At 41.4% G+C, this 23,673-nt stretch overlaps 2 protein-coding genes across 2 annotated transcripts; both read right to left on the bottom strand.

Moving 5' to 3' along the window:
* Positions 1–5,026: 5,026 nt before the first annotated feature.
* Positions 5,027–8,141, bottom strand: LOC138959688 (ras-related C3 botulinum toxin substrate 1-like). Its single transcript, XM_070331273.1, has 2 exons — positions 8,025–8,141; positions 5,027–7,021 (listed from the first exon to the last, which is right to left on the bottom strand). The coding sequence occupies exons 1-2, from the start codon at positions 8,094–8,096 to the stop codon at positions 6,728–6,730; spliced, it is 366 nt and encodes a 121-aa protein (XP_070187374.1). The 5' UTR covers positions 8,097–8,141; the 3' UTR covers positions 5,027–6,727.
* Positions 8,142–10,753: 2,612 nt separating this feature from the next.
* Positions 10,754–21,180, bottom strand: LOC138954202 (uncharacterized). Its single transcript, XM_070326104.1, has 3 exons — positions 21,054–21,180; positions 12,381–12,452; positions 10,754–10,919 (listed from the first exon to the last, which is right to left on the bottom strand). Exons 1-3 carry the CDS (start codon positions 21,092–21,094, stop codon positions 10,754–10,756), a joined length of 279 nt encoding a protein of 92 aa, XP_070182205.1. The 5' UTR covers positions 21,095–21,180.
* Between the last annotated feature and the right edge of the window lie 2,493 nt (positions 21,181–23,673).

The raw sequence follows: 23,673 nt of genomic DNA, 5'->3' as shown, positions 1-23,673 counted from the left end.
GTGACGTTGGCTGTCAATGACATCAGTGAGTCTACAGTTCAAGAACCATACAATGAAATCTCCAATACGGCTATTCTTCCTTAATCGGCGGTGAATGGGATGTGTTCTATGCTTGCACAATGGGTAGATGGGAAGGAAAAGGTCGTTTTCAATGTTACTTCTTGGAGAAAATGATACCCCTAGACCGTTCATAGAAACAAGGGTGGGGGGGAGGGGCTTTACGTCCTGTCAGAGAATTCCTATTAGGGACATACATTTCTTTGGAAACATTTGTGACCCTCCACCACGAAATGAGTCGCATGTCACCTCGCGCGGTTCTGCGCTAGGCTTGATATAATTATAAGTCCGGGGAGTGTCTAGTAACAGTCATGAGGGTCACCTTAGTCACAGGCTTATAACTCAAACAGTTTTCGCTCTTTTCTAAAACGGGTTTCTTCACTGGATAGAGCATAAAAAACTTGTTAGGAAAATGTAAAAATTTGAAAATCATGAAAGGTGACATGCGACTCATTCCCTGGTGGAGGGTCACATTTACAGAAAGTGGTTCCCCAAAACTACGTCTCAGCACTGGTGACAGAAAGTTTTTTCTGGCGTTCTGTTTTGGAATTCTTTGTGTGTTAATACTTTCTGTTTTTACCATTTTTATTTTTATTTTAAATATAGATTAGGCAATCCTGAAAAGTGTACGAATCAAACGTTGTTCGACACTGCAAGTGCGCAAATACGCATCCTTTCCAGGATTACACTATGTGATATACCACACGCACATGCTCATTCTTGTAGATACTATACCTGTGGATATACCACAAGCACATGATCATTCTTGTAGATAATATACCTGTGGATATACCACAAGCACATGCTCATTCTTGTAGATACTATACCTGTGGATATACCACAAGCACATGCTCATTCTTGTAGATACTATACCTGTGGATATACCACAAGCACATGCTCATTCTTGTAGATACTATACCTGTGGATATACCACAAGCACATGCTCATTCTTGTAGATACTATACCTGTGGATATACCACAAGCACATGCTCATTCTTGTAGATACTATACCTGTGGATATACCACAAGCACATGATCATTCTTGTAGATACTATACCTGTGGATATACCACACGCACATGCTCATTCTTGTAGATACTATACCTGTGGATATACCACAAGCACATGCTCATTCTTGTAGATACTATACCTGTGGATATACCACAAGCACATGCTCATTCTTGTAGATACTATACCTGTGGATATACCACAAGCACATGCTCATTCTTGTAGATACTATACCTGTGGATATACCACAAGCACATGATCAGTCTTGTAGATAATATACCTGTGGATATACCACAAGCACATGATCATTCTTGTAGATAATATACCTGTGGATATACCACAAGCACATGATCATTCTTGTAGATACTATACCTGTGGATATACCACAAGCACATGCTCATTCTTGTAGATACTATACCTGTGGATATACCACAAGCACATGCTCATTCTTGTAGATACTATACCTGTGGATATACCACAAGCACATGCTCATTCTTGTAGATAATATACCTGTGGATATACCACAAGCACATGATCATTCTTGTAGATAATATACCTGTGGATATACCACAAGCACATGATCATTCTTGTAGATAATATACCTGTGGATATACCACAAGCACATGCTCATTCTTGTAGATAATATACCTGTGGATATACCACACGCACATGCTCATTCTTGTAGATACTATACCTGTGGATATACCACAAGCACATGCTCATTCTTGTAGATACTATACCTGTGGATATACCACAAGCACATGCTCATTCTTGTAGATAATATACCTGTGGATATACCACAAGCACATGATCATTCTTGTAGATACTATACCTGTGGATATACCACAAGCACATGCTCATTCTTGTAGATAATATACCTGTGGATATACCACAAGCACATGCTCATTCTTGTAGATAATATACCTGTGGATATACCACAAGCACATGCTCATTCTTGTAGATAATATACCTGTGGATATACCACAAGCACATGCTCATTCTTGTAGATAATATACCTGTGGATATACCACAAGCACATGATCATTCTTGTAGATAATATACCTGTGGATATACTCACAGTCCTGTGTGGAGTTAGGTCCCGGAGAGTATTAAACCCGCGTAACATGCTGCGTTATTACACCGCACTTCGCATCCAGCGATTGGATTGGTTATCATCAATTCCGTCGTAACAAGGAGCTGGTCACGGACATCGGCGTACCGTGTCAACACTATCATTTGGCAGCACACATTTTAGGCTGGCTGGTTGTTGGGTTTTAATATCCCTTCAAACTATTTACACATTTTCGCTGCTTTCAAGTGGGGTTAAGTGCGCGAAACAGGACTCATCCAATAATGACTATCAAATCAGGAAGGGCGTGTGCATGTCAGTCGGTTATTTTCGTCAGCTGCACCGTCTAGCGATGTAAATTGTCATGTACGTCTATGGCGCCACTGACTCTGTACAGTGCGCGTAGTTTGACATCGACAGACACATTTTATGAACGAGGAAGCTACACAGGAAATCATCACACAGAACATACTTCAGGCTAGTGGACTTTGCTGCACTTCACCCGTATGTCTGCCGCTTACTTATATTTTTGCGAGCAAGAAAATGTAAATTCGCTATCCTTCCCGTGTAAACGATGGATTCAGCTCACCTTTTTAGATCTGACCAGGCTTTTACATAATGTAAGAACATCCCTCCATTTGGACACATACCAAAACAAAACAAAAAACAACGTTCGTGCTTTCTGTCAAGTGTGGGATTTTTGTAATGTATTAATTTCATGAATGACACTAGTGTCAAAACGCGAAATTGATTCATCACACCATTTCCGCTCTGCACAGAAAGCAGTCAGTAACTTTGGGAGGAGGGACAGAGAGAGAGAGAGAGAGAGAGAGAGAGAGAGAGAGAGAGAGAGAGAGAGAGAGAGAGAGAGAGAGAGAGACAGACAGACAGACAGACAGACTGACAGCCGGACAGACAGACAGACAGACAGAGACAGAGAGTGACAGAGAGAGAGACAGAGACAGAGAGACAGAAAGAGAGAGAGAGAGAGAGAGAGAGAGAGAGAGAGAGAGAGAGAGAGAGACTCAGACTCAGAACTTTATTACAAAAGGATAAAGGTTTTAGGCAAAGCCTATTCTTTCAACCTGAGAGAGAAAGGAAGAGAGAGAGAGAGAGAGAGAGAGAGAGAGAGAGAGAGAGAGAGAGAGAGAGAAAGAGAAAGAGAGCGAGAGAGAAAGGAAGAGAGAGAGAGAGAAAGAGAGAGTGAGAGAGAGAAAGAAAGAAAGAAAGAGAGAGAGAGAGAGAGAGAGAGAGAGAGAGAGAGAGAGAGAGAGAGAGAGAGAGAAGTGGTTACATCCGAAATAAGGTAGTTTAAGTATATGGCTGTCTGCGTGCGTGTGCGTGCGTGTGTGAGTGCGCGCGTGCGCGCGTGCGCGCGCGTGAGTGTAAGTGTGTGTGGGTGTGTGTGTATGTGGGTGTGTGTGTGTGTGTGGGTGTGTGTGTGTGTGCGCGCGCGCGTGCGTGTGTGCGTTTCAGTGTTTGCGTGTGGACAGTGTTTTTCCTCTTCAAGGAGCGTGAAAGATTTTTCCAAAGGAAAACAAACAGTTTTGCTGATTTAGGGCAACCAGCTTCTCACAAAGTGGGCTGCTCCACATTGTCCTGATTAGTAATGTATGATACCTTCCTCCACCTGTAAACGGTCTTGCACACGCACACGCGCGCATACTCACAGACACACACATACACATACACACACACACACACACACGCACGCACGCACACACACATACACACACATACACACACACACACACACACACACATACACACACACGCACGCACACACACATACACACGCACGCACACACACATACACACACACACACACGCACACACACACACGCACACACACGCACGCACACGCACGCACGCACACACACACACTATGAAATATTTTCGCTGCTGCAATGTGAGAAGAAAAATTCGGGGCATACCAGACAAAAACAATATTGTTACAGCATACCTAGGCATACTACAGTATATAGGAAGCTGTAGGTTTGGGGACTGCCGTGTCTGTGTTCTGTACTGTATTGTGTGCATGCCTAAGACAGACGAATCGCCTCCATTGCAAAACTCAAGATAATTGGGGGCGAGATGGGAGGGGGCGAATCGCCTCTCTTGCAAAACTCAAGATAATTGGGGGCGACATGGGAGGGGGCAAATCGCCTCTCTTGCAAAACTCAAGATAATTGGGGGCGAGATGGGAGGGGGCGAATCGCCTCTCTTGCAAAACTCAAGATAATTGGGGGCGAGATGGGAAGTGGCGATTTCGGAAGGGGCGAGATGGGAAGGGGCGAGTTAGGCGGGGGCGAATGGGTACGTCACCGGCGTTGCAACAATGGATCGTTGACTGGGCATACTTATAACAGCCTAATTTTGCCCTATATCTGGGCATATTATAGGAAGCCGTTGGATTGGCACTGCCGTGATAGTACATAACTTTGATGACGTACAGTTGATCGTTGACTTGGCATACCAGAGATCTTATAACAGCATATTTTATACTATATTATGTGGACATACTAGGAAGCTGTCGATGTGGGACTGCCATGACAGCAAATTAAGTGTGTTGTGAGCACTGGCCGCGGACTACAATGCAGTACCTGTACAGTGTGCAGTAAATACCTGTGATAGGAACCACACACTTCGAAGAAAACAGATAGAACAAAGAACAGAAAAAAAATATGACAAGTACAGGCAAACAAACTAAAAGTCTACATGCGAACGAACACACAGATAGACGGAAACAGGCAAAGAGACGGTTCTTCAAATAAAAGACATAATGACTAGACTGAAATCTTTTTAAATACATGTTGTAATAAGCTAACTGTAGAGGCAATATCTTGTGAACAGATATTTTTCACACACACACACACACACACACACACACACACACACACACACACACACACACACACACACACACACACACACACACACACACAATTGGTTTTGATTTATATTATTGGATGCAAATGTTTTGGTTGAGAATTAGGAAATGCGTTCCACACAGTCGGAATCTGATGCCTAAAGGTTCTTTCACCAAAGGTTTTGATCCTGGTTGTTAGTCAGTAACGCTACAGCAGTCAGTCAGTAACGCCACAGCAGTCAGTAACGACACAGCAGTCAGTCAGTAACGCCACAGCAGTCAGTCAGTAACGCCTTAGCAGCACGAACTGACATGCAAAATAACGTCAATTTTGGAAATCGTTTGTGAGTCATACTTCCCAGACATCCTGAAGTAAAACGTTCACAGAAGAACCGTGAAGAAGAAGAAGAAGAAGAAGAAGAAGAAGAAGAAGAAGAAGAAGAAGAAGAACAACAACAACAACAACAACAACAACAACAACAACAACAACAACAACAACAACAATTAAACAACAACAACAACAACAACAAGTCGCGTAAGGCGAAAATACAACATTAAGTCAAGTAGCTGTCGAACTCACAGAATGAAACTGAACGCAATGCAACGCAGCAAGACCGTATACTCGTAGCATCGTCAGTCCACCGCTCATGGCAAAGGCAGTGAAATTGACAAGAAGAGCGGGGTAGTAGTTGCGCTGAGAAGGATAGCACGCTTTTCTGTACCTCTCTTCGTTTTAACTTTCTGAGCGTGTTTTCAATCCAAACATATCATATCTATATGTTTTTGGAATCAGGAACCGACAAGTAATAAGATGAAAGTGTTTTTAAATTGATTTCGAAAATTTAATTTTGATCATAATTTTTATATTTTTAATTTTCAGAGCTTGTTTTTAATCCAAATATAACATATTTATATGTTTTTGGAATCAGAAAATGATGGAGAATAAGATGAACGTAAATTTGGATCGTTTTATAAAAAATATGTTTTTTTTTACAATTTTCAGATTTTTAATGACCAAAGTCATTAATTAAGTTTTAAGCCACCAAGCTGAAATGCAATACCGAAGTCCGGGCTTCGTCGGAGATTACTTGACCAAAATGTCAACCAATTTGGTTGAAAAATGAGAGCGTGACAGTGCCGCCTCAACTTTCACGAAAAGCCGGATATGACGTCATCAAAGACATTTATCAAAAAAATGAATAAAACGTCTGAGGATATCATACCCAGGAACTCTCATGTCAAATTTCATAAAGATCGGTCCAGTAGTTTGGTCTGAATCGCTCTACACGCACGCACACACACACATACACACATACACCACGACCCTCGTTTCGATTCCCCCTCTATGTTAAAACATTTAGTCAAAACTTGACTAAATGTAAAAACAACAACAACAACAACAACAACAACAACAACAACAACAACAACAACAACAACAGGAGCAGCAGCAGGAAAGTGAAACTGAGGCAAGTATACAAATCAACGGAGGACGAGGGAGACAAGAAAGTCAGATATACCGTCGAAGAAATTTAAAACGACATTATCATAGCTTATACGCTAAATGTAAATCGTACACATTCTCCCAAAACTGAGGAAAATGTTATAAATGCAGCACCTGCCAATACACAATTAAAAGTATGAAACAACAGTCCAGGCGTCCGTATTATATGTGTCCCTTATTCTGTGGCAAGATGTACAGAATCGAATATATAATTATCAGCCAGACTAAAGGATGGTGCACTTCGATTTCGCTTTTTGCTTGGAGTTGTCCGTATTCAGAGCCACCCGCACAGTCTCTTGAAAAGCATTTTTGAGATTTTCTTGAGTCAGGGACGAGCACTCGAAGTATCGCTTGGCTTTGATGATGCGCGCCAGTTCGCTCCCTTGACTGGTGGTGACAGGGGTCTGTTTCCTTTCGCGCAGCTGCCGCACAGCGTTCTTGTCTTGCCGCAGGTCCAGTTTGGTGCCCACCAACACCACCGGCACGTTCGCGTCGTGGTGGCGTATCTCCGGGTACCACTGGAACACACCAGGGCACGGATAATATCACATCAATAAATGTATCAAAACAAAAACACGCAAAAAAGGATATAAACTGTGCAACAGAATTGTTTGTTGCAGACTAGCTATTAGTTAAGGTACGAAAGATGTTGCAATCATTATTTTGTGCAGTTTAGATGCAACGATGATGAGCCCGTCTCGTCATTACTTCACTAATTTTGTCCCAACTTCCGAGGATGCTATCGCAACGTTTTGTTGAACTTACTTTTATTCACTACAGAAAAATCTCTGTTCAAATATTTTGCTTGTGTTGTTGTTGTTGAATACGTTGCTTATTTCTCAGAGTTCTAAAAATGACTCCTCTTGTCAAACCTTAACTTATATTTTGCAAAGATGGCGAGGGTGTGTGTGTTTGGGGTGCTGTTTCTCACGGCCACCCGCTATCTTTTCTAGTCTTGGGGCGACAGCTTGGATAACATTATGATGCCAAAAAGGTGAAGGGATACTGACATTATTTAGAGTGGCAAAGGTAAGCCTGAAATTCGTCTTTGTCAGAGTTTTTGTAACTGTGTCTGTCTGTCGGTGTGTGTGTGTGTGTGTGTGTGTGTGTGTGTGTGTGTGTGTGTGTGTGTGTGTGTGTGTATGGGTGCGTGTGTGTTTGTTTGTGTGTGTGTGTGTGTGTGTGTGTGTGTGCGTGTGTGTGTGCATGTGAGCGTGCGCACGGGTGTGAGTATGTGTGTGTGAATGGGTGAGTGTATGTGTGTGTGTGAGTGTGTGTGTGTGTGTGTGTGTGTGTGTGTGTGTGTGTGTGTGTGTGTGTGTGTGTATGTGTGTGTGTGTGTGTGTGTGTGTGTGTGTACACACCTGCCTAACCGTACGTGTGCCTCTGCACATGCGTCTATATCTACTTCTGTTGGCATGTGATGATTCTAAGCATGTGATAATGTCTGTAGAGAAGTGGTTTACAAAGGAATGGTGGGGGAGGGGGAGGTAGGGGGGTGGGAGGGGGGGTTTAACGTACCTTGAGTTTGACGTTTTTCAAGCTTGTTTCACTCATCAGTGAGAAGCACAACATGAAGATATCCTGCAACATGACACACAAAATACGTTTATCAAAACTAAATAGCTTACCGATTCCCGTATAATCTTAAATTACAGCAAACATGCATGCGCGCTTCATACACGAATGATTTCACTAGGAGCGCATATATCATTCAGTCCCGTTGCATTCACCGAACACTGCAGATAGCAACTGTCACTAAGGTTTCAACAGCCATTATGACGTAAGACGCCATTTTCAGACCTTTTCAAAGATGCACAATCAGAGCGCTTATCCTGAATGTATACCGTCGGAGCGATAATCTGTCTGTACGCACGCGAGTCACATTAGCTCGAACACCGTGGTTTAAATCTGCCGAATTCCAATTTTTTGCCTCAATGAGGCAATTCATGAGAACGAAATTTCAACATTTAGTCAATCTGTCGAACGCACAGAATGAAACTGAACGCACTGGATTTTTTCACTAAGACAATATAGCTTCGTCAATCCCCGTGGCAAGGAAATCGCTCACTTTTCACGTGCAAAACGAAGGGAAATTGACAAGCCAGTATAGCGCAGTAGCGTATTTTTCTAAGCAGGAAAGCGCGTTTTTTTGTATTCTTTTTAACTTTCTGAGCTTGCATATATTATATATTATATACATATTATATCTATATGTCTTTGAAATCATGACATGGTAAGGAATAAGATTAAATCTTGTTGGGATCGATTTCTAAAATTTCAATCGTTGTACCTAATTAACCTATCTATTTGCGTTAATTGTGATAACATTTTTAGAGTAAACATGATATAAAGTTAGCCAAAAAATTATTGCAACAAATTTCAAACCCAAATTAAAGCATTAAATCCTGTGTCATTTAATTAAAACTGTATATGCCAAAGAGGGCCGTTCACTTAACCTTCAGGATCACCTTTTGGATTAAATATTTCTTTTACAAGGATCACGTGACCGCCGCTCAAGTAAGTGTACCCTTAAAATCGACCAGACAAAAACGGAAGAGCCGAATGAAAAATCGACAAAAAATCACAATAGGCAAAACTTTGCAACTTTCACATACGAGAAGAAAGTCAAACCAATTATCTACCCTGAACAGATTATTTTGTTTTGCTACCTTGCGTATTTCGCGAGCTATGCTATTCCTACTGATGCAGGTGTTGATCGCAAGAGCGGTCAAAAACGGAACGTTTTACGTCAATATTTATGGGTATTATGTCAAAAAGCGCTACGTAACATTTTCGCAATGACTTGGTGGATTGCTTTGAAACTTTCAGAATATTTTACCAACAAACTAGAGATACTTCGTGCGAAAGTTTGGATCGTTACGGTTATTTATCCAGATGTGACGCAATGTTTCGGAAAATGTTGTTAAACTTGTCATAGGATTGTTCCCTTGGGTCCAAAAAATTCATGACTTTTCATATCTACAGATAAATGATTGATACAGATTCTGTCTAAGTTTCATTTGCGTGTACAATGTAGCTGCTGGCGTTAATTTGCTATATCATGCAAACTCATGAGGAAAAAATGGAACGTTCACGCTGTTTCGCGCGTACAGCTGTTATCGCTGCGTGCCTCTTAAAACATGCTACGGTCACGCTTGGCTGGGTATCGCTGTGGCACCAAAATCATCGCTTAAATATGTAGCGTGTTTACTGGTCCAGCAAATCTGCGTCAGTGCTTACACGCACATAAAACTTTAGCAGTGTGTGTATCAATCATTTTTCTAAAGACATGCAAAGTCATAATTTTTTTGGACCCAAGGGAACAATCCTACGACGAGATTAAAAACTTCTTTCAAAAAATTGCATAACATTTTAACAAACACCTGTAACAATCCATCATTTCGCTCGAAGTATCTCTAGTATGTTGGTAACATATTCTGAAAGTTTCAAAGCAATCCACCAAGTCATTGCTAAAGTGCAGACTTTTTTGTTGTGATACCCCTAAAAAATGACGCAAAAAGTCCCGTTTTGGACCGCTCTTGCGATCGACACCTGCATCAGTAGGAATAGCATAGCACGCGAAATACGCAAGGTATCAAAACAAAACAATCTGTTCAGGGTAGATAATTGGTTTGCCTTTCTTCTCATATGTAAAAGTTGCAACGTTTTGCCTATTGTGATTTTTTGTCGATTTTTCTTTCATTCGGCTCTTCCGTTTTTGTTTGGTCGATTTTGAGGGTACCCTTACTTGAGCGGCGGTTACGTGATCCCTGTACAAGAAATATATAATCCAAATGGTGATCCTGAAGGTTAAGTGAACGGCCTTCTCTGGCATATAAAGTGTTAATAAAATGACACGGGGATTAATGCTTTAATTTGGGTTTGAAATTTGTTGCAATATTTTTTTGGCCAAGTTTATATGTAGGATATTTTTAGATTCAGAATGTGATGCAGAATACGATGCTATCAGTTTCATGAAGGTCGGTCCAGTGGTTTCTCTGAATCGCTCCACACACACACACACACACACACACACACACACACACACACACACACACACACACACACGCACACACACACATACCACGACCCTCATCTCGATTCCCCGCATATGTTGAAACATTTAGTCAAAACTTGACTAAATGTTAAAAGTAGTCCTTAAACAGCCCACTAAAGTTCTATTTTATTGTTTTCCTGTTGTTGCTTATCCAAATATGTGTTGGTGGGTTGTTTTCTTCTATTTTAATTCACTGACCGTCAAACGGCAACAGCGCATAAGGAGTGACATTACTTACGGTATTGTGGTAGGACAAGGGACGTAACCTATCGTAGTCTTCTTGACCGGCCGTGACATATAAGCCTAGCTTCACTAGATTGCCGTCGAGAGTGATGTCTGCTGCAAAGCTGTCGAACCTGAATAACAGAAAACACATGTATGACAAAATACTGAAAATAAAGAAATGATGATATTTTCCGTTTTGTGCCAAGAAGTCGGATCTTTTATGATAACACATCATACACACAAACTATATTCTACAATAACACAGAAAAACAAGTCGCGTAAGGCGAAAATACAACATTTAGTCAAGCTGTCGAACTCACAGAATGAAACTGAACGCAATGCAATTTTTCAGCAAGACCATATACTCGTAGCATCGTCAGTCCACCGCTCGTGGCAAACGGGCAGTGAAATTGACAAGAAGAGCGGGGTAGTAGTTGCGCTGAGAAGGATAGCACGCTTTTCTGTACCTCTATTCGTTTTAACTTTCTGAGCGTGTTTTTAATCCAAACATATCATATCTATATGTTTTTGGAATCAGGAACCGACAAGGAATAAGATGAAAGTGTTTTTAAATTGATTTCGAAAATTTAATTTTGATCATAATTTTTATATGTTTAATTTTCAGAGCTTGTTTGTAATCCAAATATAACATACTAGATGATTACCCGCTTCGCCGGGTACCGGCTTCGCCAGGAAGAAGTAGAGCCGAATACCAGGCTGCGCCTGGGACCCGGCTATGCCTGGGACCCGGCTTCGCACGAAGGAAAGGAGATAAACGCGCAAAATACTGGAGACCTTCTAAAAATAGTAACGTAGTAACGGGAATATGGATTGACGCCACACGGAGGAAGGGAGATAATCGCGGCTGAAAACACTGGAGAAGATAAGGAAGAGTTACTGGTAGTGGAGCCCGACCAACAACAACAAAAACAAAATCGGTTCAGCGCGCACAGCGCTGCGCGCTGAGAGCACGTGTTGAAATATCTCATCGATGAGGTTGTGTCCGGGGTGTAGCTGAATACGGTGTCCAAATTTGAAAAAGATCCACCGAGAACTTTGGCCGTGCATCGCGAACAGACAGACAGACAGACACTAGTCGTATATATATATATAGATTTATATGTTTTTGGAATCAGAAAATGATGAAGAATAAGATGAACGTAAATTTGGATCGTTTTAAAAAAAAAAGTTTTTTTTAACAATTTTCAAAGTCATTAATTAATTTTGAAGCCACCAAGCTGAAATGCAATACCGAAGTCCGGCCTTTGTCGAAGATTGCTTGGCCAAAATTTCAATCAATTTGATTAAAAAAAATGAGGGTGTGAGAGTGCTGCCTCAACTTTTACAAAAAGCCGGATATGACGTCATCAAAGGTATTTATCGAAAAAAAGAAAAAAAACATCTGGGGATATCATTCTCAGGAACTCTCATGTCAAATTTCATAAAGATCGGTCCAGTAGTTTGGTCTGAATCGCTCTACACACACACACGCACAGACACACACACACATACACCACACCCTCGTCTCGATTCCTCCCTCTACGTTAAAACATTTAGTCAAAACTTGACTAAATGTAAAAATCACAACTCACACTGTCGGGACGTACTCTGTTCGGAATGTGTCTGTCGTGTAGCTGACCGCAAGACATGCTTTTCCCACCGCTCTGCAAAGAAGAACATTATGTTGAATCTATTTAAGCTGACACAGACGACACACACAAACACACGCGCACACACACCCAAACACCCACACACAAACACACACCCACACGCACACCCATACACACACCCACACCCACAAACAAACACACACACACACACGCACAGAGAGAGAGAGAGAGAGAGAGAGAGAGAGAGAGAGAGAGAGAGAGAGAGAGAGAGAGAGAGAGAGAGAGAGAGAGAGAGAGAGAGAGAGAGAGAGAGAGAGAGATGGATGGATGGATGGATGGTTTTATTGTTCTAATCAATGAGTTGATTTTGACAATTTTCAGACAAATGAAATTGGTGCATAAAACGAAATTAATAAGAGTGAGATACATACATGCAAATAAGTGAGGCAAAATAAAGAAAGAACCTGCCAAATGTTGAGACATAATCATGAAAACATAGCTTGGAAAGATGATATAACTGAAGCAAACATTGTCAAACGACACCAAGACACATACACAGATATACACGTACAGACACGGACACGGACACACACACACACACACACACACACACACACACACACACATACAGATACACACGTGTGTGGGCACACACACAGCAAATAATATGCTAATATACACATCTGAAGCAGTCATTAAATGCATACAACAAATGCATGAAACTATTACAGTAGGTATCATATGCTTGATAGCAAAAGCATACACACACACACACACACACGCGCGCGCGCGCGCACGCAGCACGCACGCACGCACGTAAATATAAACATACATACATACACGCACGACATACATACACGCACGCACACACACACACACACACACACACACACGCACGCACGCACGCACGCACACACACACACACACACACACACACACACACACACGCACGCACACATACACACACACACACACACACCAATCAACGCACATATTTACCGAGATGAAATGCATAATAAGAAGAGGTTGTAACATGCCAGGGAGTGCACGTTTACGGCACCTTCAAGTCAATCTCTTGTTACGGGGAATGCATCAATGATTCCAGAGCATGATATATGTTCGTGCAGGGAACGCGAGAATCACGTGACCGGTTCGTTTTCTGCAAGTCTTTTTTGTCGCATTCGTGAGGCCAAGAACATGTATTTTGCAAAGGATACAAGCTAATCCTCCACCGTACAAGTGAGCAAATATCGTAAACAGTCTTCGTCTGAAAAATACTGTATTCTGCCAATATATCTCTGCCTGATGCCATCGTGAGTGGGGCAATAAAAAACAACATGGCTTTCGTCTTCAGCAGTATCCGGGCAGAAAGGACAGTCACAACTGGTGTCAGAGTAAGAGTAACGATGTCGATGGGCATTGAATGGGGAGACCCCCAGTCTAAATCTGGACAAAGCAACTTTAAAAAGGCTCACATGAATCATGTCCAGGTATTCTTCGGGCCCAATACAACTTTTGAAACTGTGGTAAAATTCAAGGCGTGTACTTTCTGACAGACGTGTAAACCATTCCTGTGAAAACTGGTGCCTCATTGTCTCCTTCAGGTCTCCCAGAAACAACTTTTCATCTGCCACCCCAGCACACAACCAAACGAAACCATATCCAGACTTACACAAAAGGTCTTTGACATGTGTGACCCAGTTTGTTTGCCCTCTGTCGTGATTGTTCAAAAGAGACAGGTAAGCCATCTTTGAGAGTCGAGAGCATGGTTGTTGTAACAGCCGAAACCAGTATTGCACACATTTTGCAGCAGCATCAACGTAAAGTGGATATCTTCCAAGCTCGCCGTATATCGTATCGTTGGGGGTCGACGGGGGTACGTTTATAAACAACTTACAGGCAAAGAGGTGAACTTTCTCAATCTGTTTATTGTTCTGGTGGCCCCATATTTCTGCTGCATACAATAATGATGGAACGATCTGTGTATCAAACAACAGCGCACGAATGACACCCATTGGGCCTTGAGAATTTCAATAGTGCCTTTTTTCGCCCTGCATACGAAGTCCTCAGTACCAATATTATAACCTAGCATTGTTGAAAAGTTTAGTCCCAGGTACTTGTATTTTCCAACAACCTCCACTTTCTCATTTCCCAAAGTCCATTGAGAGAGAGAGAGAGAGAGAGAGAGAGAGAGAGAGAGAGAGAGAGAGAGAGAGAGAGAGAGAGATAAACAAGTAAAACAACCAGACAAATAAGGAGACTAAACGAACAAACAAGCAAACAAACAACCGGACAAATAAGCAAACTAAACGAAACAAACAAGCAAACAAACAACACAATGACAAAGTAAGCATACACAAACAAAAACAAAACAACAACATACAAATCAAAAATGATTAAGTCGCGTGAAGCGATATAAAAAAAAAACCCATTTAGTCAGTCGTTATCAAACTTTAAAGATCAATTCCACAAGTCAGTCATCACCGAGACTACCTTCACATAGTCTCGGTTAACCATACCCGAAGACCGAGGCGGGTCTTTCATTCTGAGCACGTTTCTAGAGTAAACATGACATATCTATATATTGTTTAATTTAGGAGAAGATGAAGAATACAATGCAATCATTTTTTAATCTGTTCCTGTACATTCGATTTTAATGACAACTTTAAATAAGCAAACTTACTAACTACTTTTTAAGCTTCCAAGCTGAAATGCAATCACATAGTCCAGACATCGTCGAAAGTTTCTTGACCAAAATGTCAATCAATTTGGTTACAAAATGAGGACGTGACAGTGCGGCCTCAACTTTCACTAAAAGCCAAATATGACTTCACCAAAGATATTTATCGAAAAAAAAGAAATAAAAGTCTGGAGATATTATACCCAGGAACTCTCATGTCATGTAACATGAAGATCGGTCAAGTAGTTTTATCGGAATCACTCATACATGCACACACACACACACACACACACACACACACACACACACACACACACACACACACACACACACACACCACCACCACCACCACCCTCGTTTTGATTCCCCGTCTATGTTAAAACATATACATATGTGTGTTTGTGCGTTTCTGTCTGTCTGTCTGTCTGTCTGTCAGTCTGTGTGAATACGATCGCTTGCACATTCTTCTTCTTTTGTCTGCCTCTGTCTGTCTGTAGGTATTCATCATTCAGCAGCCCTAACGGGGATCGCTCGCCTAATCAGTAGTTTTGTTCAACCAACATCGCCATCAATCATAATTGTAATAGATATTCCTAAACAGTGACTAGACTGTGATAAGTGGTGCCAGACGTACTACTTATTACTGCTACAAATGGAATGGGCAACCCATTCTGTACGCGGGTGCATGAACACTCCGCGCACTTTCCCAATTTTGAAGCTTCCGCGCATGTGAAACTCCCGCGCGTGGTGTATATGTAAGATGCGCGCGTGTTTTAGCAAAATGTGATGTGAAACTAGCGCGCGTGTCTTTGCTCGGTCAAATGTGAGACATTGAGACATTAACAACTGACACTTGTATATCCATGAAAACTGACACTGTATATCTATATATTGAACACGTCTTTATTACACAGACAAGTCGATAAAAACGAATGAAGACTTAAACCATGCGTATAAGAATATTTTGTTCACTTATTATATAACAGAAATTACAGAAATTTCGGGTGTCACAGAGACTGCAGCAAAGGTACAAGAGGGGGGAAGTCACAGCATGGCCGGCAAATTTTTCCAGGCCATGGACTTGACGTATTCCTTCCTGTCGGTGCACGCGCGCAAGTTGTATGAGCCGAACCAGTAATTCGTGCGCGGAAGTTACAACCCGATATTGCGCGGAGCATACATGTATTTTACAAGCGCGGAATTTACATATGCGCGGAAATTACCGGCTGCGCTGTACGCAGCGTGAGTTCAACTTCCATAGCCGTTGTGAAGCTTCATCGACCCAATTAGAGAAGAGCCGGTCAGAAAACAACGGCGATGATGGGGGGGGGGGGGGGGGAAGGGGGGGGGGGACTTAGGGCCTATTTCAGGAAACCCAAGGGGGATACATGAATAATGGGGAGAAAAAACACCCCGGAAAGAAACACAAACTTAAAAAAAAAAGATTTCGTCCGTTGAAACCAATAAGAAGTTCATGAATTCAAACAAGTCTTGCCTTGCCTTACTTTCAGGATAGATCCAGCCAGGCATTTACATGGTGTCAGAGCGTGTTTCCATTTGGACGCGTACCAAAATTAATACAGTTTTAAACACTCGTTGTTTTCCGAACAGAATCGGATCAATGTTGTGACTGATATCAGGAACCAACGTCAATCTGTGAAAGCAACATTTTCTCACTCTGCGTATTGGTGTTGGTTTTCGGTATGATTTTCAAATGGACGGCGTACCTTATCCCATTTGTTTTAGTCTGGACAGATCTGTGGCGATGTAGCATGTGCCTTAATAGGCAAGGCCTGCAAGACAGGACACTTCTACCATCCATGTTGTGGTGTATAGTGTACAGACAGTGCTAGGCAAGGCCTGCAAGACAGGACACATCTACCATCCATGTTGTGGTGTATAGTGTACAGACAGTGCTAGGCAAGGCCTGCAAGACAGGACACATCTACCATCCATGTTGTGGTGTATAGTGTACAGACAGTGCTAGGCAAGGCCTGCAAGACAGGACACATCTACCATCGATGTTGTGGTGTATAGTGTACAGACAGTGCTAGGCAAGGCCTGCAAGACAGGACACATCTACCATCGATGTTGTGGTGTATAGTGTACTGACAGTGCTAGGCAAGGCCTGCAAGACAGGACACTTCTACCATCCATGTTGTGGTGTATAGTGTATAGACAGTGCTAGTCCTTCTATTATAAGATGTATGTAAACCGAAGGTTATATGGTCCCCTAGGACCAATGAAAAAAGCTGGTCTGACAACAAGCCACAAAACATCGTTTTTGTCATCATTTTGGATGAGCAAAGGTTCGCACAATAACACACGGAGATACCTATTCTGAACGTAATTTTTAGAATGCCATTTCCAGGGACCCAACGCGTTCGAGATAACACTTCATACTTGTCTGTGACTTCAAACGTAACTTGTTCGTCTGTTTCGTTCCAGACTGAAAATGCACAGAGCTTCCATCTTATTCCGTAAGTTTTGAGCATATTCCTTTTTTTTTCTTTCAAGTGTTTTATGACTTTTCTTTGTGGATTTTGCTATTACAAAGATAAGTTGCAAATTGACCATGAGTCGCAGCGGTAATCATCAACCTTCATTGGGTCTTTGAGAGTGATTGCTTACAAGTATCGTTGTCTTCGAAAACACGAGTCCAAAGCCGCGATGGTTCCACAAATCAAACAATCAGCCTCATTGGCTTTTACAATCCACGTTTCACCTGAAAACTCAAACCCTTTCACCACCTCGATTTGTTGCACGCAAGGGGAACATGAGATTTATTCCCCAGCTGGTTATGAATGAAAACTCGTGAAAATGATGACAAATGTAAATATTCAGTAAAGCTGAATGACAGTTTCCCAGTTATACCGACAAAAAGACAGTCAGACCAAAGAGTGTATCCCTACGGATAAGCTCTTTGGTCAGACTAACAGACTACAAGATGTAAGACAGGTCATCGGGTGGACAGGGACCCTGTTTGACACCATTAGTTGAGGAAATAACCAGAGCTTCGGCGTTCTGATAATACCATGCTGCGTTAGTTATAATAGTGCAGAATAATGACCCCCGTTTTCACGTCTAATGCAGTGGTGTTCATACACGTCTAAATGCTGTTGTGTTCATACACGTCTAAATGCAGTAGTATTCATTCACGTCTGAATCCAGTTGTATTCATACACGTCTAAATGCAGTAGTATTCATTCACGTCAAAATGCAGTAGTATTCATACGTGCACACGTCTAAATGCAGTAGTATTCATTCACGTCAAAATGCAGTAGTATTCATACGTGCACACGTCTAAATGCAGTAGTATCATATCCATACACGTCTAAATCCAGTTGTGTTCATACACGTCTAAATGTAGAAATATTCATACACGTCAAAATGCAGTAGTATTCATACACATCTAAATCCAGTTGTGTTCATACACGTCTAAATGCAGTAGTATTCATACACGTAGCGATACAGTAAAGATGAAGGAGTAAATAATAATCGACCGGCGAATATTATTTACTCCTTTATCCTTACTGTATTGATACTGTGTCGATACAGTAAGGATGAAGGAGTGAATAATATAATCGACCGGCGCTTTGATACAAGCTCGTGTGTAACCGAGCGCCGAATGAATGTACTACACGGTGTTGTTTGGGGTCACTGAGTATTGGTCTCGAGCTGAGAGATCCAGCCTAATAATATGCTACTAACTGTACTTGAGAGTTGTATCAGAGCGCCAGTCACTCTTCACTTTTATACTTTCTGTACTATTACCACTAGTATTCTAGATACAAGCGAATGTGGTGATTCATACTGGAAATTGTCATTTGCAAAAGATGTATTTAAAGAACGGCAGGATGCCCACATCCGTTCGACTCACGTCTGGCTACGTGGATCTAGATATGGAGTCAGGATATATGGGTTCTTAATAAACATCCTTCATTATTGTGTGTCCTCAACACTCCTTTACAAGGCAATCATGCATCCAAATCCCTGCAGCATGAAACCACATATATACAAGTAGAAAGGTTATACAAGTGTCAACAGGAAAATCAAAGCCGACACCTTTTGTTTCAACACCCTCCTTAAAAACTATGTCTTGTCAAAATCAAAATGGTTCTGTGGAACAGATCGTGTGATGTTATACGAACACCGCGTGCCGTTAAAATAAACAGCATTTCAATAAATGGATGATTGAATAACGTAACCAATGAATAATTAAACGAATACATAATTATGTACACACACAGATATGTATAAACCTTCATATAATAAAATGATGAACTGGAGTTGTTTTGTGTTTTAAGCTTTCGCGTGTATTTGACATAGAAATTGCATGTGCTCGTATTTATATGGTTGGCCGGTTGAGGGTTTTTTAATTTCCCTCAAACCTATTTGACTATTCGGGACCGATTCGATCTTGTTTCCTTGCATGGTGGTCTCAGTGTTTGAAACTATTTACATTTAGATCAATCACAGTACAGTTCAAGATGGTTCTAATATAAAATAAAATAAAAACTCTTAGCTTTTTACATTTGTTACTTGAAATCTAGATACAAATAATTTATTGGATGATTGAATAACGTAACCGATGAATAAACGAATACATATATACACACACAGATATGTATAAACCTACATTTAATAAAAGGATGTATACAGAAGTTGTTTAGTTTTTTAAGCTTCCGAGTGTATTTAACGTCATAGAAATAGCATGTACTCTGAAAAAACATATACCTGTCTGTTTGTCCGTCTGTCCGTTTGTCTTTCCGTGTGTCTGTCTTTCTGTCTGTCTGTCTATTCCTTTGTGTGCTTATGTGTGTAAATCTGAATAAGCATACACGTATGTTGGCGTATGTCTGCTTGTGAAGCTGTCTCTTCAGCAACCAGCCTACGTTTGTATTTCTTGCCTCCATTACGACTGATGTCTGCACAGTATCTCAACGAAGGCTGGACGCAGACAACATGCTACACCCTTTGTGTTTTCATAGTTAAACTCCCCCTTGTTTTGCAGATCAATCAATCCATTAGACAGTCAGTCAGTCAGTCAACCATTCAGTCAATCAATCGATTAATGAATCAATAAGGCATCGAGCTACAGAAATGGAATGACAATTCTCTTTCCATTTTTTTTATTTCTGAAAGTTGACGAGCAATTGATCGCTACAGCACGGTGACAGGTGTCCCATTTAACTTTCACACTTGTCAAGATCAGTCCCCCAAGAATGTTAGATTTTGGTATCCAGATATTTTTTGTTGTCACAGGGCCGGACCCAGGGGGGGGGGGTTCCAGGGGTTCCGGAACCCCCCCCCCCCCCCTGGAAAAAGCATGTACCTTGCTTTGAGTGGTTTGTTTTTTTTAAATAAATTTTGTGTGTCTCTAACAAATATTATTCAATGTGAAATCCGATGAGAAAAAGGTACCCCCCCCCCCCCCCCCACAATGCTGCTCTTAACCCTCAAAACAAGGCCCAGAATGCACCAGATTGCACAGATTTTAACCGTTTTTCAAAAAATTTCCGGGGGAGCATGCCCCCGGACCCCCCTAGTTCGCGCGCCTGCTTTGCAGGCGCGCGCTTGTGGCTTCGCCACTTCGCTGATTTGCCCCCCCAAAAAAGGAGGAACCCCCCCCCCCCCTTACAACTCATTTGGTCCGGCCCTGTGTCAGGCTATCAGCCTACATCAGGCTACATCAGTACATGGACCCACACATGTTTTCCATGTTAGAGTATTCACTTCACGAAGTCATAAGACAAAATAGGATTCCGAGTGAGAATAATTTCAATCACATTAAACTGTCGGAATATCAATAACAAACGATTACTAGAGAAAAAAATTGTTTACCCTGATTCAGACTGATACAACAACAACGACGACGGCGTACAATTCACATCTATAGTCTGCAAAAGATGAAGAAAATCAGTAACCTGAAAATAATGAAGATACAATGAACAAACAAGTTTATGGTTACATACCCATCTCCAACTATTACACACTTGACACTTTTAGACGCCATCCTGGTGTATTAAACTCACGACTAGGAACTACAATCGTACATTGAACGCACTGTAGTTTACATCCCGAAACCTGTCACCAGAAACTATATAGTGTCAAAGCGAGGCTCCCTTCTCAACACGTCCAAAATTTGTCCGGAAAATACGGTTCATACATTTCTTTGGAAACACTTCCCCAAAACTACGCCTCAGCACTGGTGACAATAGAGAGCTTCCAATGGTTAGCCTGGCCTTCTTTTCTTGGAATCCTTTATGTGTAAATACTTTCTGATTTTATGTTTAGCTTAGGCAATCCTAACAAGTCGCGTAAGGCGAAAATACAATATTTAGTCAAGTAGCTGCCATTTTTCAGCAAGACCGTATACTCGTAGCATCGTCAGTCCACCGCTCATGGCAAAGGCAGTGAAATTGACAAGAAGAGCGGGGTAGTAGTTGCGCTAAGAAGGATAGCACGCTTTTCTGTACCTCTCTTTGTTTTAACTTTCTGAGCGTGTTTTTAATCCAAACATATCATATCTGTATGTTTTTGGAATCAGGAACCGACAAGGAATAAGATGAAAATGTTTTTAAATTATTGATTTGGACAATTTAATTTTGATAATAATTTTTATATATTTAATTTTCAGAGCTTGTTTTTAATCCAAATATAACATATTTATATGTTTTTGGAATCAGGAAATGATGGAGAATAAGATAAACGTAAATTTGGATCGTTTTATAAATTTTTATTTTTTTTTACAATTTTCAGATTTTTAATGACCAAAGTCATTAATTAATTTTTAAGCCACCAAGCTGAAATGCAATACCGAACCCCGGGCTTCGTCGAAGATTACTTGACCAAAATTTCAACCAATTTGGTTGAAAAATGAGGGCGTGACAGTGCCGCCTCAACTTTCACGAAAAGCCGGATATGACGTCATCAAAGACATTTATAAAAAAAATGAAAAAAACGTTCGGGGATATCATACCCAGGAACTCTCATGTCAAATTTCATAAAGATCGGTCCAGTAGTTTGGTCTGAATCGCTCTACACGCACGCACGCACGCACGCACGCACACACGCACACACGCACACACATACACCACGACCCTCGTTTCGATTCCCCCTCGATGTTAAAATATTTAGTCAAAACTTGACTAAATATAAAAATGCGTATGATGTAGCTGTGGCATATTGTAGAAAATGTTGCAGAAAATCCCACATCGCACTGGTTATGGTACATGCACACACACACACACACATACTAACATTAACACTAACATACACACACATACACACACACACACACGCACACACACACACACACACACACACACGAGTACACATACACAAACAGTAACAATAACACATGTGCACAAAATAAACACACACACACACACACACACACACACACACACCGCGCGAGAGAGAAAGACTACAGGGAGGCATGACGTCATGATGCATTAATTGACGTCAAACACTTTTGACCGTGACGTAATCTTCTTATGCGAGCTTTATCCATAGTCTTGGATAACCACACACACATAGACTCGGAAATGTTAAAGTTTCTATCACACACACACACACACACACACACACACACACACACACACACACACACACACACAGACAAAGTTTAGCATCGCATAGGCTACACTTACGTGAGCCAACAAAAACACGCGAGATCAGTAGTGCCGAGAAGCCTATCGCTTTTCCAGGACAAGAGTAGTTTGATGAAAATCATTGAAATATTTAAAAACAACCACGCTATTGCCAGTGAAGTTCACGTACGGGACAGAACTGTAAGTTCAAGTTGATAATATGGAGAGAAAACAAGAGGCAAAGCCTTCAAGGCTCCCGTAAGAAATCGACAAACAGTAACACAAACTCAATCACTCCGTCACACATACACACACACACACAGTAAGCATAGGTGAAACTGTGCAAGAAAGCGAGACCCTGGATCTGCCAACTAGTCTCGGCCCGCTCACAATAACAATGACCGAGACTTTCAGTAATTCCTTTGCGTGACGTCTAACTCTCTTACGTCATAATGTGACGTCTTCAAATAGTTTCTATCACACACGTCAAACACTTTTGACCGAGACGTAATCTTCTTATGCGAGCTTTATCCATAGACTCGGAAATGTCTATCACACACACACACACACACACACACACGCACGCACGCACGCACGCACAGACAGACAAAGTTTATCATCGCATAGGCTACACTTACGTGAGCCAAAAACACAACACAATGTTGGCAGTGATGGGAAGTCCAAGCAGCAAAGTATTGAGGACGCCGATGATGAAAGACCTTCTTCCAGCCCCTCTTTTTCAGCATCAGAAATGCTTTTCTGCAGACTTCTGCGGCTGTTTGTTGTGATTACGAACCACACAATGAAGTTGTGGTTCCGCAGGCCTGTTGCGTGTCTGTGTACTTCAATGTGTGTGGATATGGGAAAAAATGCATTTGCAAAAATGTCCAATGAAATAAGCGCAATACGCATATTGTTTTACTTTTTCTACGCATTGACCAAGCCACTTTTTGCCAATTCACTATCTAGTTTATTTAAGGGCGATTACGCATTATTATTT

Source organism: Littorina saxatilis, linkage group LG2, assembly GCF_037325665.1.
Source record: "Littorina saxatilis isolate snail1 linkage group LG2, US_GU_Lsax_2.0, whole genome shotgun sequence".
Taxonomy (NCBI): domain Eukaryota; kingdom Metazoa; phylum Mollusca; class Gastropoda; order Littorinimorpha; family Littorinidae; genus Littorina; species Littorina saxatilis.
The sequence above is the reverse complement of the archived record's forward strand: the minus strand, read 5'-3'. Positions and strand labels throughout refer to the sequence as shown.

Coding starts and splice junctions, on each gene's coding strand:
- LOC138959688 (XM_070331273.1), bottom strand. CDS start 8,096: ATGTTGCAGGATATCTTCATGTTGTGCTTCTCACTGATGAGTGAAACA. Junction 7,022..8,024: donor TGAAAAACGTCAAACTCAAG/GTACGTTAAACC, acceptor GGTGTGTTCCAG/TGGTACCCGGAGATACGCCA.
- LOC138954202 (XM_070326104.1), bottom strand. CDS start 21,094: ATGGCGTCTAAAAGTGTCAAGTGTGTAATAGTTGGAGATGG. Junction 12,453..21,053: donor TGTGTAATAGTTGGAGATGG/GTATGTAACCAT, acceptor TCTTCTTTGCAG/AGCGGTGGGAAAAGCATGTC. Junction 10,920..12,380: donor ACAGAGTACGTCCCGACAGT/GTGAGTTGTGAT, acceptor TCTGTTATTCAG/GTTCGACAGCTTTGCAGCAG.